Source organism: Ylistrum balloti, unplaced genomic scaffold (genome assembly GCF_031769215.1).
Source record: "Ylistrum balloti isolate Yb309-2 unplaced genomic scaffold, AGI_CSIRO_Ybal_v1 Utg370416, whole genome shotgun sequence".
NCBI classification, from domain to species: domain Eukaryota; kingdom Metazoa; phylum Mollusca; class Bivalvia; order Pectinida; family Pectinidae; genus Ylistrum; species Ylistrum balloti.
The window spans coordinates 2,138,727-2,155,893 of NW_026782282.1; the positions used below are offsets into that span (position 1 = coordinate 2,138,727).

Below are 17,167 nucleotides of genomic sequence, written 5' to 3' on the forward strand. Positions count from 1 at the left end.
ATTTACTTAGTTTTAAACTGGTTATCAAGTTTTTCAAATAAGAAAACATTTTTGAAAGTATTGATCAATAAAAGAGGTCATCTACTTTCCAATGAAATACAGCTGGTGCTATTTAACAGATTAGTATTGTGTTGTGTTGTATTTATTGTTTGGTGTTATTTTGCATTGTTTAAAATCCAGCCATTGGCTGAAGAACATTTTATGTTTTGTGATCCTGTCCTATTTTCCTATATAGTATCGTGATACAGTGGTACTTAACCAAAGGAAGGAACTCTCTTTGTTTATCTTGCCATTCGTCAGATCATTTATGCTTTCATACATCATCTCGTCCAGGCCATGCACCCTATGTTCTTTCATCTAAAGTAACCAGGTTTTGTATGCAAGATTACAGACTCTCATGTACTAAAATTTCAATATTTGGGCCCTTTGTTCATTTTGATAAATGTGTCAAGAGGCAGGTGAGTCTGACTAACAGTACTAATATAATATTGTATGAGTGTTAAGTGTTTTTTTTTTTTCCAAATAGTAATTTTGTGATAATCTTTATCTTCTAGTCACAGAATGTTAACATTTAGGTGTATGATGCAGTTTAGTCTATTATTTGACTTTATCGTATCCAATTTTGAATCTATATGGAAAGGTGCTATTCACAAGTGTGTCTTTTGTACAATCTTTGTATCAATAGAAATCTGCATTCTTTGTAGTAGTTCATGTACATAAATAAAACATTAGTAGGTTGTTGAGAGTCAAAGAATTCTACCTGTATAGTGCTTATAACAGTAAAACAAAAGAATATTCACTGTATCCAAAACAAATATGAAACAAATCCTGTCTTCTGTTTGTGGTAATAAATTTGTTTTTTTTTTCTGTGTACTATTTGTGTTTACAAAACATGTGTTCTAGTGGCCTCTGAGGATATCTTGTATATGCTGTTAACTTAGAAAACAAAATGTTACTTTTGTACTTTTGTACTTTTGTATTCATGGTAAAATACCACTTGTGATTACAGAGAACTTTGCATCTGTCATGGCCAGTGGAATGAAGCGTAGTTCCTCGCGTACCAGTGTGAAGAACTTGTTAACCAGCACGTGTAAGCCTGCACTTCATCCGTGATCCTTCCGTACACTCCCGTATACACAGCTCCTCCAATATTACCTCAAAATGCCAACCCCTGTATACCCCCTTAAGATGTTTTTATCCATCCATCTCAAGCAGGACATTCCTGATACAGTTTCAATGAACTGGAAGTGAAGTAGAGAAATATTTGGCCAAATTAAAGGAATAGAAATAATTTGAGGTGTTTTATTGCATAAGTGTTTTCAGGTATTTTTTCAACCATAGAAGTCACTTGATGAATGTTCCTTCTTTCTCTACCAAGAATAATTGAAGATTTATTCTGATATTCACACAGCTTATGAGATTGGTAAGGTGTTAGTTAAGAAGTAAATTGACCTTGTTACTGTGTGATAAGCACAAATGGAAGTAAATCAGGGCTCTCACACCCCATTTTGGGACTGGGGCCCGGGGCCCGGGGCCCTTAGAATTGGGAAAAATAGCGGCGTTTTCCTCAGAATTGGGAAAACCTGGGGTCTAAATTGGGGAAAAAAGATACTATTTTGCATTGGGAATGGGGCAGAATATCGGCCCCAAATCTGGTTTAGCCTACATTTCCAGCAGAAGCAAAATAATTTAGGCTATGACATGACCCCAATGAATAATTTATTCTCTGGAACCGTGTCTGGGTAGTGAGACTACCAGTTTAGTGAGGGCTGGATTAATCACCCCAGGTTTGCCTATAATTCAAACATTTGATGTGTTTAGCTTCAGGCTTGCAGCCCTCGCCTGGAAACACCAGCTTTGGCAGTAGTATTAGTTCTATGGACAGTACCTCCAGTATTGAAAGCATGCCCACAGCTCCAGACGCTCGCAGCAAACGGGCAGGATCCAACCCATCTATCCCAGGTCTCAGTTTCAGCAATATTTACATTATGGTATGGAAGACTCTACTACAGCTTGCCATCGACCCAGTCAACGAGGTCGCAGACATGGCGAAGTATATCGTCAATACCATCAAACTCAAGGTACAACACAGTAATGATATTTACGAAAGAATAATCACATGGTATGTGAAATGTTAAGTGTATAAAAATTTCAAAACTTATAGATGTTGTGTATGATGCAAATTGAAATAACAGAATAAAGGAAATGGTATATCCGTATGAAATAGCATTGTAATTAGTCTCACTGATATATATATAGAATCTACATAAAATAGTTCCAAGTTTTCATTTCAGACACGACATCTCAGAACATTTTCGTGTTTTCTTTTTTATATGTTTATCTTATATTTATTTAATTATAATAACAGTATCAACTACTTCATGAAATAATTTGAAAACTCATTTTATGTCTCTTCCACGGAAGTATATATGCGTTGTTAGGTCTTTTTGAGGTGTAAATTTCGGTCCAGTCTATAGATCCAGGTGACTTACAGATGCACATTATCTGAAAACGGAAAGCGTTTTAATCAAGCCAGGTCCAGCCATCTGTTCATGGCAAATTTGAAATGTCTATTCTATTAGAAAGATTCAGTCTAGTCTCCTGAGTTTTGTTCCACTCCTTCATGTAACATGTTCTCCTATTCACATTGAGTTTTCCCAAAGTTAATAATGAGTTTGTGTGTTGAATAGGCTACTACCACCTCAAAACCTTCACAAATGATGCCCAACCCGAACATGACACACTCGGCTCCCGCCAGTCCCTCAAACAGACCTGTCAACACGTCACAAGGGTAAGTCAACACACAGGGTTTCTAACATAGGACACCCAACATTTAGTCACTTTACAATGAAAAAAGCAGATGTCATTTCAGCTCCATAGGTCTCACCTTCATGTATTGAAAGACGTTTTTATTTGTGACAAAACAGATTATAAAGTACAGAGCATCTAGGATAGGTAAAGTGTCTGCTAGAGTTTTTGATATGAGTGATCTGTTTTGTGTAAAGAGAAAATGGGCTTTTGAGTGGGGGTGAAATTTGTTTGTGTAGGTCTTCTTTCAAGGTTTTATTGTACATTCTTAAAAGAAATTGAAAAATTATATACTTAGAAGATGAATAAAAAAAAACATTGCTGTAGATCATTTTCTGATGTTGACAGAACACCACCACAGAACTACTTGTATGATGAATCAGGACGGCCAGTCACTGGTGGAATCAAGCGTGACTTTTCATCACCACGGTTACCAAGCAGTACATCTAGTCCTTACACATACTCCACGCAGTTCAGTCGTAATCGAAAGATATTCGATAAAGGTCCTTCTCAGGTCAGTTTCACATTTTAATTTTCAGTTTTATTTCGTTTTAATGTTGACTAGGCAGTAAACCTAGTAAGAACACAAGGGAGAAGATTATCATAACAGATTTCCTGTTATCATCTCCAGGTTGAGGAGAAGGAAGAGGAAGCTACCGGTCGGCTGAAGCAGCCATCAGTGGTCTCCACTGATTACTTCCCCTGGTGTTGTAAACACTTTGCGCAGCCATTGATGCGACTCTCGGACGAGCAGGATCCAGAGAGTTTCCCGCATCATGAACGAGAGTACCACTTCACACGAAATGCTCATGTGAGAAATGAGGCTAAGGAAGAACAATTGCGTGCAGGTAAAATTGTAAACTGTTCAATCCCAATAGCCTGGGTTAATGCTTCTGATCCATAGCAGTGCTGGTTTATGTTTTTAGCCCACCATCTAATAGATGGTGGGTTATTCAAATCGCCCTGCATCCGTGGTCCGTGGTCCGTCCGTCCGTCCGTCCGTAAACAATTCTTGTAACCGCTATTTCTGGGAAAGTACTGGATGGATCTTTCTCAAATTTCATATGCAGGTTCCCCTTGGTCCCTAGTTGTGCATTGTACCTTTTTTGAACTGATTCGCATTCAAGATGGCTGACAGGTGGCCATCTTGGATTTTGGAAGTAAAAGTTTGTTTCCGCTATTTCTGAGAAAGTACTGGATGGATCTTCCTCAAATTTCATATGCAGTTTCCCCTTGGTCCCTAGTTGTGCATTGTACCTTTTTTGGACTGATTCGAATTCAAGATGGCCGACAGGTGGCCATCTTGGATTTTGGAAGTATAAGTTTGTTACTGCTATTTCTTGGAAAGTACTGGATGGATCTTTCTCAAATTTCATATGCAGGTTCCCCTTGGTCCCTAGTTGTGCATTGTACCTTTTTTAGACTGATTCGAATTCAAGATGGCAGACAGGTGGCCATCTTGGATTTTGAATGTAAAAGTTTGTTACTGCTATTTCTTGGAAAGTACTGGATGGATCTTTCTCAAATTTCATATGCAGGTTCCCTTTGGTTCCAAGTTGTGCATTATACCTTTTTGGACTGATCCGAAATCAAGATGGCTGCCTGTTTTGAGATTAAAATCTTGTTACTGCTATATCTGAGGAAGTACTGGATGGATCCTTCTGATATTTCATAGATATTGGTTTCCCTGACTGATTTGAAATCAAGGTGGCCCACAGGCAGCCATCTTGGATGTCGATATTAAGACAGCACAAGCATATTGTCCATTATCCACCTGTAACTGACTGCTATCTAATAATACTTTGGGATCTTTTTTAAATGATATTTGCTAATAAGTGCTTAATAAAAATATCTTGTGCCATCATTGAGTGCATTCAATGAAGACCAGTTCATGAACATTTACAACACCTGTAACAAACAAAAAAAAATAAACAAATCTTCAAGAACTGAAAACAGATCCTCAAATGGTGGGCGCCAAGATCCCTCTGGGATCTCTTGTTTGTAAATGAACTGTACTAAAGACCGACACTTAAAAGGATGAACATAAATAGAACATCTACACTCACATTATCTGAATAACTAGAAAATATGAAATGTGTATCTTCTGAAATGCTGGAGTCTGCCATGTTACTGCAAGAAAAGTTTCATGTTCTTTTATATTTTGTGCAAATTTTGTAGGAAACTTTTCACAAAAAGAAAAGTTCTACCAATGGTTGATGAGTACTCCAAACTTTATCTGAGTTCGTTTCCAGCAGAAGTAGATATGACAATATATTCAGTGCCAACCTTTAATTTTGAGGTTTGCCTTTGTAGGGTTCAATCGACTGGATGACCAAGTATTTGTAAATAGAAATCAAGGTATACCTTCTGTGATAAAGTTCCACCCCTACGAGTCCTTCATGGCTGTCGCCGACAAGGAAATGGTCAGGTAAGCGTGCCCACATAGACATGGCTCAGTGACAGGTGTTCAGAAAAGGTAAAGAATTACTGATACAAGAGTATTTCCTCAGTTGAATATCAAAGGAATTGGCCTGAGTACGATCAGTAAAGAACATTTACAACAAAGTGTTCCTAGTTAAGCGGAGTATTCTAGTTTTTCGAGTTTGAGTTAACAAAGTTTTACTGTGTTTTATGAAGAGAAAGGATTTGGATGAACATGAAAGTGAAGACAATGTAAACTGTAGCAGGTTTTACCTTATTGACAATTTTATCATATCATATCTTTCTTATAGTTTCTGGAATTGGGAACAGGGTACCAAACTGGGCAGTATATGTAATGAAAATCCAAAACACACCAAGATCACCTCTGTGGAGTTCCTCAACGCCCATGACGATACCTTAATGCTGACGGGTTCAGGTATGAGCTGATCAGAATGTCTAGTTAGCTCCTCTGGCCCGAAGGGTCAAGTGAGCATGCACCATTGTGTGCTGCATCCATTCTTGGTCTGTCCAGCGTCAACTTTCTCATTTAAGAAATTCTTCTCGATAACCAGCAGACCAAATGTGAAAGGAAATGCTCTTGACCCATATTCAAGGTCACAGGGGGCAAATTTGATAAAACATTAAAGTGACTTGTTCTGACAAATAATAAGACAGAAAATCATGTTATTTGGCTGACATGCACCTAGGATAAAGTTCTACAAAGTTTATGACAAGAAATTACCTTGACCCTTATTCAAGTCACAGGGGTCAAATTGTTGAAAAACCTAACAACTATTTCTGACTAACCACAAGGCATAGAAGCATGGTATTTTGCTGATAATCCAAGTCATATCTGTCACTGTTTATAGTTAAGTCTTATAAGCTGTTTGTTGGGAAAATTGGTTAGAATTGATTAGATCTGCCCACTTTGAATGCCAATGATGTACATGTCAATGTATTTGTGATATTTACACATTGACTACCAGGTGAGTGATTCAGGCCCATTGGGCCTTTTGTTACATTTTAAGCTTGGTTATAGTCGACTGTGAAAATGAGATCTTGGCATCATCTTTTAGGTGTACTGTAAGTGTTAATATTTCAAATTAATAGTGTATTGAATTTCTTATGATCAACCAGACTGATTTAATTGTTTAAAACAGAAAAGCAAGTGTTTTTGTTTGTATGGGTTTAGGGATATAAAACAGAAACAAAAACTCTGTCTGAAGACTATTAAGGGGAAATAGGCTCATAGAAAGAATTTTTATCAATATTTTGTTTGTCAGATGATGGAGCGGTTCGGATATGGAGGAACTACCTAGTCAATGAGGAATTGGTGTCGGCCTTCCAGGCTCTCTCTGACATGATCCCACTCTCTAGAGGTAGGACAGTAGTTTTTACTCTTAACCTTATATACAGGGATCTGCCAGGCACTGGTACAGTTGGTGGTTATTCTTTGGGAACCCATACCTGGAGAAAATGGCACCTTATGTTAGACTTATTGATTGTTAGTGTTATTATGAACACAAATCTGCTTTAATACTCTCTGTAATTATTATTTTGTTCATTGATATTTTATGTAACCATTGTCGTGATATTGCTGACTAACCCATTGGTTATTCATTATTATTATTATGTAGTTACCAGTACATAGGAAATGGTGCCCCTCCCCCATTCTCTCTCTAACTCCTTCAATCTTGTCTATCTTGTTTGTGTCTGAGAGTGTCTTGATAAAAATGGAGTGTTGTTAGTATTTTTCTTATTATGTTAAATCTTTGAAAAAAAAATTTCAAAAGATTTAAAAAAAAATTGTCAAATATATGTATGATTTATAAAAAGTGAATTGTGCTAATTACAGGCTCTGGACTGGTGATAGACTGGGAGCAGGAGTCGGGCATGTTACTGGCATCAGGGGACGTTAGGACCATCAAAATCTGGGACTCCCGGTCAGAAACCAAACTACAGGTCAGTGTAGCAGTAGTTGTTGTCTATCTAAGTAAGAGGTTGGCATATGGAAGGTGAAGGTCACAGTTACTGTATTGATATACAGATGGGTTGTTATGGTTTAACATGACATGGATAAACTAGAACCATACTTTTAGTTCAGTCCAATGACTTATAACACCTCTTTTAATCTGTGATTTGTCATCTCTATCTGCCATGCCCTTCATCCTCATACAGCTCTAGCTACTGCTGTTGATTAAGGTGAACAGATATTTCTCAGGTTTTCATGTAAACATATTCTTTTAGTCCTTAATTTGAAAAAAAATTTTAAAAAATCCAAATAGGATTAGAAGATAATTGTTTTGGATTACTGTAAACAAACTTTAGTGCAACCAAATTTTTTTTAGCAAATTAGTGCATCCACAATGATTTCTATATAACATCCACAATGATTTCTATATAACATCCACAATGATTTCTATATAACATCCACAATGATTTCTATATAACATCCACAATGATTTTATATAACATCCACAAATCCACAATATATAACATCCACAATGATTTCTATATAACATCCACAATGATTTCTATATCCACAATGATTTCTATATAACATCCACAATGATTTCTATATAACATCCACAATATAACATCCACAATCTATATAACATCCACAATGATTTCTATATAACATCCACAATGATTTCTATATAACATCCACAATGATTTCTATATAACATCCACAATGATTTCTATATAACATCCACAATGATTTCTATATAACATCCACAATGATTTATATTTAACATCCACAATGATTTCTATATAACATCCACAATGATTTCTATATAACATCCACAATGATTTCTATATAACATCCACAATGATTTCTATATAACATCCACAATGATTTCTATATAACATCCACAATGATTTCTATATAACATCCACAATGATTTCTATATAACATCCACAATGATTTCTATATAACATCCACAATGATTTCTATATAACATCCACAATGATTTCTATATAACATCCACAATGATTTCTATATAACATCCACAATGATTTCTATATAACATCCACAATGATTTCTATATAACATCCACAATAACATCCACAATGATTTCTATATAACATCCACAATGATTTCTATATATCCACAATAACATCCACAATGATTTCTATATAACATCCACAATAACATCCACAATGATTTCTATATAACATCCACAATGATTTCTATACATCCACATCCACAATGATTTCTATATAACATCCACAATGATTTCTATATAACATCCACAATGATTTCTATATAACATCCACAATTAACATCCACAATGATTTCTATATAACATCCACAATGATTTCTATATAACATCCACAATGATTTCTATATAACATCCACAATGATTTCTATATAACATCCACAATGATTTCTATATAACATCCACAATGATTTCTATATAACATCCACAATGATTTCTATATAACATCCACAATAACATCCACAATGATTTCTATATAACATCCACAATGATTTCTATATAACATCCACAATGAATTTCTACAATGATTTCTATATAACATCCACAATGATTTCTATATAACATCCACAATGATTTCTATATAACATATAACATCCACAATGATTTCTATATAACATCCACAATGATTTCTATATATATAACATCCACAATGATTTCTATATAACATCCACAATGATTTCTATATAACATCCACAATGATTTCTATATAACATCCACAATGATTTCTATATAACATCCACAATGATTTCTATATAACATCCACAATGATTTCTATATAACATCCACAATGATTTCTATATAACATCCACAATGATTTCTATATAACATCCACAATGATTTCTATATAACATCCACAATGATTTCTTTATAACATCCACAATGATTTCTATTTAACATCCACAATGATTTCTATATAACATCCACAATGATTTCTATATAACATCCACAATGATTTCTATATAACATCCACAATGATTTCTATATAACATCCACAATGATTTCTATATAACATCCACAATGATTTCTATATAACATCCACAATGATTTCTATATAACATCCACAATGATTTCTATATAACATCCACAATGATTTCTATATAACATCCACAATGATTTCTATATAACATCCACAATGATTTCTATATAACATCCACAATGATTTCTATATAACATCCACAATGATTTCTATATAACATCCACAATGATGATTTCTATATAACATCCACAATGATTTCTATATAACATCCACAATAACATCCACAATGATTTCTATATAACATCCACAATGATTTCTATATAACATCCACAATGATTTCTATATAACATCCACAATGATTTCTATATAACATCCACAATGATTTCTATATACATCCACAATGATTTCTATATAACATCCACAATGATTTCTATATATATAACATCCACAATGATTTCTATATAACATCCACAATGATTTCTATATAACATCCACAATGATTTCTATATAACATCCACAATGATTTCTATATAACATCCACAATGATTTCTATATAACATCCACAATGATTTCTATATAACATCCACAATGAACATCCACAATGATTTCTATATAACATCCACAATGATTTCTATTTAACATCCACAATGATTTCTATATAACATCCACAATGAACATCCACAATGATTTCTATATAACATCCACAATGATTTCTATATAACATCCACAATGATTTCTATATAACATCCACAATGATTTCTATATATATAACATCCACTATAACATCCACAATGATTTCTATATAACATCCACAATGATTTCTATATAACATCCACAATGATTTCTTTATAACATCCACAATGATTTCTATATAACATCCACAATGAACATCCACAATGATTTCTATATAACATCCACAATGATTTCTATATAACATCCACAATGAACATCCACAATGATTTCTATATAACATCCACAATGATTTCTATATAACATCCACAATGATTTCTATATAACATCCACAATGATTTCTATATAACATCCACAATGATTTCTATATAACATCCACAATGATTTCTATATAACATCCACAATGATTTCTATATAACATCCACAATGATTTCTATATAACATCCACAATATAACATCCACAATGATTTCTATATAACATCCACAATGATTTCTATATAACATCCACAATGATTTCTATATAACATCCACAATGATTTCTATATAACATCCACAATGATTTCTATATAACATCCACAATGATTTCTATATAACATCCACAATGATTTCTATATAACATCCACAATGATTTCTATATAACATCCACAATGATTTCTATATAACATCCACAATGATTTCTATATAACATCCACAATGATTTCTATATAACATCCACAATGATTTCTATATAGCATCATCCACAATGATTACTATATAACATCCACAATGATTTCTATATAACATCCACAATGATTTCTATATAACATCCACAATGATTTCTATATAACATCCACAATGATTTCTATTAACATCCACAATGATTTCTATTAACATCCACAATGATTTCTATATAACATCCACAATGATTTCTTTATAACATCCACAATGATTTCTATATAACATCCACAATGATTTCTATATAACATCCACAATGATTTCTATCCACAATAACATCCACAATGATTTCTATATAACATCCACAATGATTTCTATATAACATCCACAATGATTTCTATATAACATCCACAATGATTTCTATATAACATCCACAATGATTTCTTTATAACATCCACAATGATTTCTATATAACATCCACAATGATTTCTATATAACATCCACAATGATTTCTATATAACATCCACAATGATTTCTATATAACATCCACAATGATTTCTATATAACATCCACAATGATTTCTATATAACATCCACAATGATTTCTATATAACATCCACAATAACATCCACAATGATTTCTATATAACATCCACAATGATTTCTATATATATAACATCCACAATGATTTCTATATAACATCCACAATGATTTCTATATAACATCCACAATGATTTCTATATAACATCCACAATGATTTCTATATAACATCCACAATGATTTCTATATAACATCCACAATGATTTCTATATAACATCCACAATGATTTCTATCTAACATCCACAATGATTTCTATATAACATCCACAATGAACATCCACAATGATTTCTATATAACATCCACAATGATTTCTATATAACACCCACAATGATTCTATATAACATCCACAATGATTTCTATATAACATCCACAATGATTCTATATAACATCCACAAATTGCTATCATCTAAATCAAAATGTAGAGAAATGTTGTCAGCATGAAAAGTGCTAGAATAAGATAACTGCTAGACCTTGTATGTTTTCACTGTGGCAATAGCAAACTGTTATCACAGATTCTTGGAATGTAGGGAGGGATTGTACTCAAATCAAGTTCTTGGAATGTAGGGAGGGATTGTACTCAAATCAAGTTCTTGGAATGTAGGGAGGGATTGTACTCAAATCAAGTTCTTGGAATGTAGGGAGGGATTATCAGTTCCTTAGGTTATTTGAATTTGCATATTCAATTTGTATGCTGTCTGGTGACTAAAGAAAATCCAAACAGGTGTTTTGCAATTATTCAATATCATATTTTTCATTACAATGAATGATATCCTCACTTACTGACCAATCAGAGCTGTGTGAATTTCTGAACAATTTTAACTCATTATTCACTTACTATAGAGATTAAGACAAATTAAAAGAAGAGATGAAATTAATTAAATTGTTGAAGGTCTATAAGAATGTATGGTGACATGATTTCTCTAGAATCTTTGATCTTGTATCATTTAATAATATTGTATAAAAATCAATCAAGTTTGTTGAGCAGCTGGATTTTGTGACATGTTACTTACCCACATTTGTTTTTTATCTATTTGAGTACCCATAAATTATGATAAAATGTAAAATCCTATTTATTGCACTTACGTGTTTATATTGTAGGACATACCCACAGGCGCAGACAGTTGTGTGACGAGCCTTGCGTCAGATTCTGTTGGGCGTTCACTCATCATAGCTGGTTGTGGGGATGGTACTGTTCGTCTATTTGACAGGAGGCTGGGGCCAACAGAATGGTGAGTAAACGTTTCTGTAACCAAGGTGTCTGTTACAAACATCTCTGTGGCCTAGATTTCTGATACATGCATTTCAGTGACTCAGATTGCATTAGCGTAATGTAGGTGGTCCAGAATTATTCAACTATACATGCATGCACATGTACGGGGTGTTGGACCTCATAAATCTCAAAATAAAGCTCAAGATGCATAGCTTCAGAATTTCCTGTCTAGCATAAGACAGTTTACTAAAAGTAAACCATCCATTTCACTCATACTTTATAGCACAATGTTCCCTGAAATATGTGAGTACACCAACACTAGTTTTTATGCTGAAATTTTGAAAACTAATGATATTCAGCAAGTTAGTTTTTGGACAGGTATAGCTGGATATATCAAACTGCACATGCCAAATATTCCGCAGTCCAGCCTCAGTCCCAATCTGTACCTAATGCTTTTTTTGCAGGTTCAACTGGTCCAACTGTTTCCACTGCTTACGCAAAAGTGCCCCTAGCTTTCTTTGACCTACCTTTCTGTTACATGCATTTTCTAATGACTTTGTTTCAAAAAAGATTTGGAGCAAACTTCACAAATTAGTCAAATTAGAGAATAACTCAAGTTTAAAGGTGCATTTATGTTGAGAAGTTAAGCTGACAAGGCTTGCAATAAATGGTTCCAAGATAAGCTAGTTCTGTTTTAATAACTTGAAATATTTGTCAGATTAACCATATCTGATTCATATTATTTTGATTGACAGTCGAGTGATGACCCTCAGGGAACACAACCATAGAGTCCTCAAGGTTCACCTTCAGAAGGGGTCAGAAGGCAAGATAGTCAGCACAAGGTAAAGGTCAAGATATCTAGGGTCATAGGTCAATATGTGGGAAGTATTTATTTCCTGTTAAGCAAAATGGATTGGGGAATAAAATCATTGCATCATACAATTATTTTCAACGCATATTTAAAACAAAAAATCACAGATTTGGTCTAAAATGTTTCGACTTTCTGATTTGAAGGAATAAAAAGCTGTCATGAAAACCATGCCCATGATGTATTGATACATTTTCAGACTTTCAGACTTTTCGCTAAAACCAATTTTACTCCAGAGAGAAGCCTTTCATATTTTCAAGTTTCCAATTTTTATGAATTTTCTGTAAGGTGTCTGAAATAGAACACTGATTTTTTCCCAGATTTTCAAGATAAAAATTAAAATCTACAAATTGATATTCAAATCTCAAACCTGAATCAGTCCCAATGAAGAGGCAGGTTCTTTTTATTTTTGAAGATTTTTACAAATAAGTTACCTGTAAACCTATTTAGTCTTCTGCTATGTCTTTCCTTGGTCTTATACTGTATACCTGTTTCAGCAATGGTGGTGACGTGAGGTTCTGGGATCCAAGGTTTACCGAGTCAGTCCGTGTGTTAAATCTACAACAAGGACTAACTGCTGTTGATATGCATAAATTAGCTGATGTTATAGCATGGTAAGTTCCTGTATCATGTAGTACACTGAAAGTCAGAAATCTAGATAGATATTTCACAAACACCTGTTACATCAAAACCATTTGGTGGTGACCCGAAAATCTACTGTAAAGATTAAAAATGTTTTTGTAATGTGTTCCGCTAGATTCTTGTTAGATTCCCAGTATTCGAATTCTCCCTTTTGGGTTGGTCTGTGGCAAAACTGCATCCTCAGATAAGTCATATTTGTTAATGTTAAATCCAGTTGGAGTTACTTTATCAAATAGTTGCCTCTTACGAGATATGGGTCTATGAAACATTGAATATAGGACACCATCATTTGATAAAATTCACAATATTGTGTGCTGTATGTTTCTGTGGGTCTATGTAGCCACATCAATGGCGTGGTCAGATCATTTGATAAAAGTCATCATGGGATCTATGTCCCAGTGACATGGACAAGGTGGTACCTTTTTTTGGATAAAAATCACAATATTCTGTGCAGTTTATTTCAATGGGTCTCTAGAACATAAACAGTAATCATTTGACATCCTTTTTTGATAATGCATAACTGTATATAGTGTATTGTGTGCTGTGTGTTTCAGTGTCTGTAAATTAGTAACGTTGATGATGTGACATGGTTTGATTGTGTTTCAGTGTCTGTAAATCAGTAACGTTGATGATGTGACATGGTTTGATTGTAGTCACTACATTGTGTGCTGTATGTTTCAGTGGGTCTATGAACCAGTACATTGGTGTTTATAACCAGTCAGGGGACAGTCTGAGTACCATTAAATACCATGAGGGCTTCCTCGGACAGAGAATTGGTGCCATCAGTTGTCTGGCCTTCCATCCTTATAAGGTAGGGAGGGTTGTTGTCGTGCTATAACACAAATAGACAAGTTTTACTAAATCCTATTTGACTAAAAATTTTAATTTAAAGCACAATTGGGGCCAAGAAGAGTGATTAATTTAAGTCGGAAAAACTTGTTTCACAATTGTTGTGGAATAAATAAAGTTTATTATTATAGATAAAATAATCCTTCACTGTTAGTCGCTTATATTTCTCTCATAAACAAAATGGCGGCCAATATGAAACTATCTGTTGCTGATACAGAAATTTTCCAGAATTTACGTCTCCAGTAGATCATCAGTCTTGAATTCGAAGTCATTTCAAGATCAGCGTTAATGATATAATGTATTCGCGAATATATCTGCAAAGATGAGTTGCGAAAAAAAGTATTCATGAAATCTTCAGTGATTTACAGTATTCAGGTAATGTTCTCAATATTCAAAATTTTTTATTCTATCTCCAGGTCAAACTGGCTGCTGGTGGTTCCGACTCATTCATCTCTGTATATTCCACGTCGATGAAGCGTAGCTGATAGTGGCCCCCCCTAGGTACATCTACAGCTGTGACTTTTTGTGTGTTATTCAAGGATGTGATTTTATACTTTGTAAACATATGGCAGAAGTGTTGTGTGTCTAATGATAACCAGCTGTCGCTTTCCATTTTATTTTTTAACAGCCAATATCCCTTTCTTTAAATATTTGTGATAGTCAAACACATACAATGTTTATCAGATGAATTTTTTGGAAAGAGAAAATTAAATGAAAAATTCTTGAGTTTCAATTTTTTTTATGCCCTCCTCTTTAATGATAAATATCCAGACCTATTTTAACCTCTGTGTTGAATATGTAAGATAAGTAATACATCCTTTGTTTTAATTATGTTACATGTGAACTGTGTGTTTCATTCACATAAGGTTTCATTCACATAGGGTTTGACTTCCATAAGGAAAAGAATAACTTTTGCAATACATAATGAAAATATCTCCTTTAAAAAAATTAATTTCAGCTTTTTAATTAGCAGTTTAATTAATTTGTTTTTAGATAGGTCTCTCAAGCCAATACTAAAACTAGCTTGAAACATGTGAAATTTGTTTTAAAATTGATTTTTTTATATCAATTTTATTCACACAGAGAATTTTTAGTTCTGAAACTTAGATATATGAGATGAAATATTCTATGGCAACTTGATATATCCATAATGCAATTTTTTTTTCAATTCCGGGGCTTTGAAATATCTGATATCTTTTCTGAAGTAGTGATTGACTAAATTGCTTGGTTACGAGCCTTAACTTCCGAAGTTGGCAACTGTCAGAAAATATGGCAAGATCAGGCAGTGATTGGCTGAAGACAGTCTGAATTCTTCGGAGCAATTATATCACCAAAAATTCTGGTTAGGTTTGGAAATGTAGGATGGATACAAGGTAAACCAAATCCGGATTCGTTGCCCCACAACTCTGATTGTTTCAGACAAAAGTAAAAACATCTAGATCAATATTGGAGCTGCTATGCTGCAGTTGGCTTGATGAGAAAATGTCAAAAGAATTTCTGAAAGATTTGAAATGTGGTTCAAAGTTGAATATGTAGGGCAAAATGCACCATAAGTAGTGTTTGGTTTCCATTGATACAGATTTTTGAAGGGATTATTGAAGTGTGAGTTCCATTAAAGGGTTTTACTGCTAAATTTGTTTTAATTTTAAGCTTGATATATGCTGGTCTTTTATATAATTATGTGTTATGTAGTTTCATCTATGTGTTGTGTATTTTTTCGACTTCCCATCGGTAATTGAAAAGAATATACATTGTAGCTGTTTTTTGTTGTACATAAGTACCTGTTTACTTACACTACTTGACTTTAAAACCAAAGATGCAATAGTTGACCACCCATTATACACAATTACTGACAACAAGCATTTCATTGATCATGTTTAAATTAATACTTCTTCCAAGTCGTCAGAGCGTTTGAAACCCACAGGAAAATTAATGTTTTTTCCTCAATCGATTTCTCTATAAGTCATTGTCAAATCATTAATTCTAGAAGGTTTTATTTTTGTTGAATTGATAGTTACTCTTAATTCATAAATTTTGTGTCCACGAAAACAGATAAATGTTGATGTGGATTATAGTACGAGTGGGTTTTGTAAGATCTATACACAGAATAAATTACCGATGAAAATGTATATTTTTGGTAAAACATGAAATTTTAGCTCCTCAAAAAAATGGTTATGATATACATAAGAGAGTGAAAGGTTACTGGTATTCTTTGCAAACTTTTTAATTTTTTTCTTTGCATTCTTATTTTTCAGTTGGAATGGAAAAGAATCAGTTATCTACTGTCTTTTCACTTAAAAGTAATATTTCTTTGAAGAGAATCAGTAGCCCAAGGAAGTTTGTTCTCAGGGTGCAAAATTGAATCATTTTTACACTTTCTATACAGGTGTTAGTTGTTAAAAACACAGTTTCGTTTACAATGAACTCTGATACAAAATAACAAAGATAT

The 17,167-nt window shown here is 33.6% G+C and overlaps 1 protein-coding gene across 1 annotated transcript in view; it reads left to right on the top strand.

Moving 5' to 3' along the window:
- Positions 1 to 15,526, top strand: part of LOC132554511 (regulatory-associated protein of mTOR-like) — a 29,882-nt gene extending 14,356 nt beyond the window's left edge. Inside the window, exons 19-32 of the mRNA XM_060218828.1 lie at positions 1,010 to 1,090; positions 1,822 to 2,081; positions 2,691 to 2,791; positions 3,157 to 3,322; positions 3,440 to 3,656; positions 5,122 to 5,236; positions 5,541 to 5,665; positions 6,513 to 6,608; positions 7,085 to 7,191; positions 12,248 to 12,378; positions 13,115 to 13,201; positions 13,725 to 13,841; positions 14,551 to 14,680; positions 15,135 to 15,526. Of these exons, the coding sequence (XP_060074811.1) occupies positions 1,010 to 1,090; positions 1,822 to 2,081; positions 2,691 to 2,791; positions 3,157 to 3,322; positions 3,440 to 3,656; positions 5,122 to 5,236; positions 5,541 to 5,665; positions 6,513 to 6,608; positions 7,085 to 7,191; positions 12,248 to 12,378; positions 13,115 to 13,201; positions 13,725 to 13,841; positions 14,551 to 14,680; positions 15,135 to 15,203 (1,802 nt within the window). The 3' untranslated portion in view covers positions 15,204 to 15,526. The remainder of the gene's footprint in view (positions 1 to 1,009; positions 1,091 to 1,821; positions 2,082 to 2,690; positions 2,792 to 3,156; positions 3,323 to 3,439; positions 3,657 to 5,121; positions 5,237 to 5,540; positions 5,666 to 6,512; positions 6,609 to 7,084; positions 7,192 to 12,247; positions 12,379 to 13,114; positions 13,202 to 13,724; positions 13,842 to 14,550; positions 14,681 to 15,134) is intronic.
- Positions 15,527 to 17,167: the final 1,641 nt, after the last annotated feature.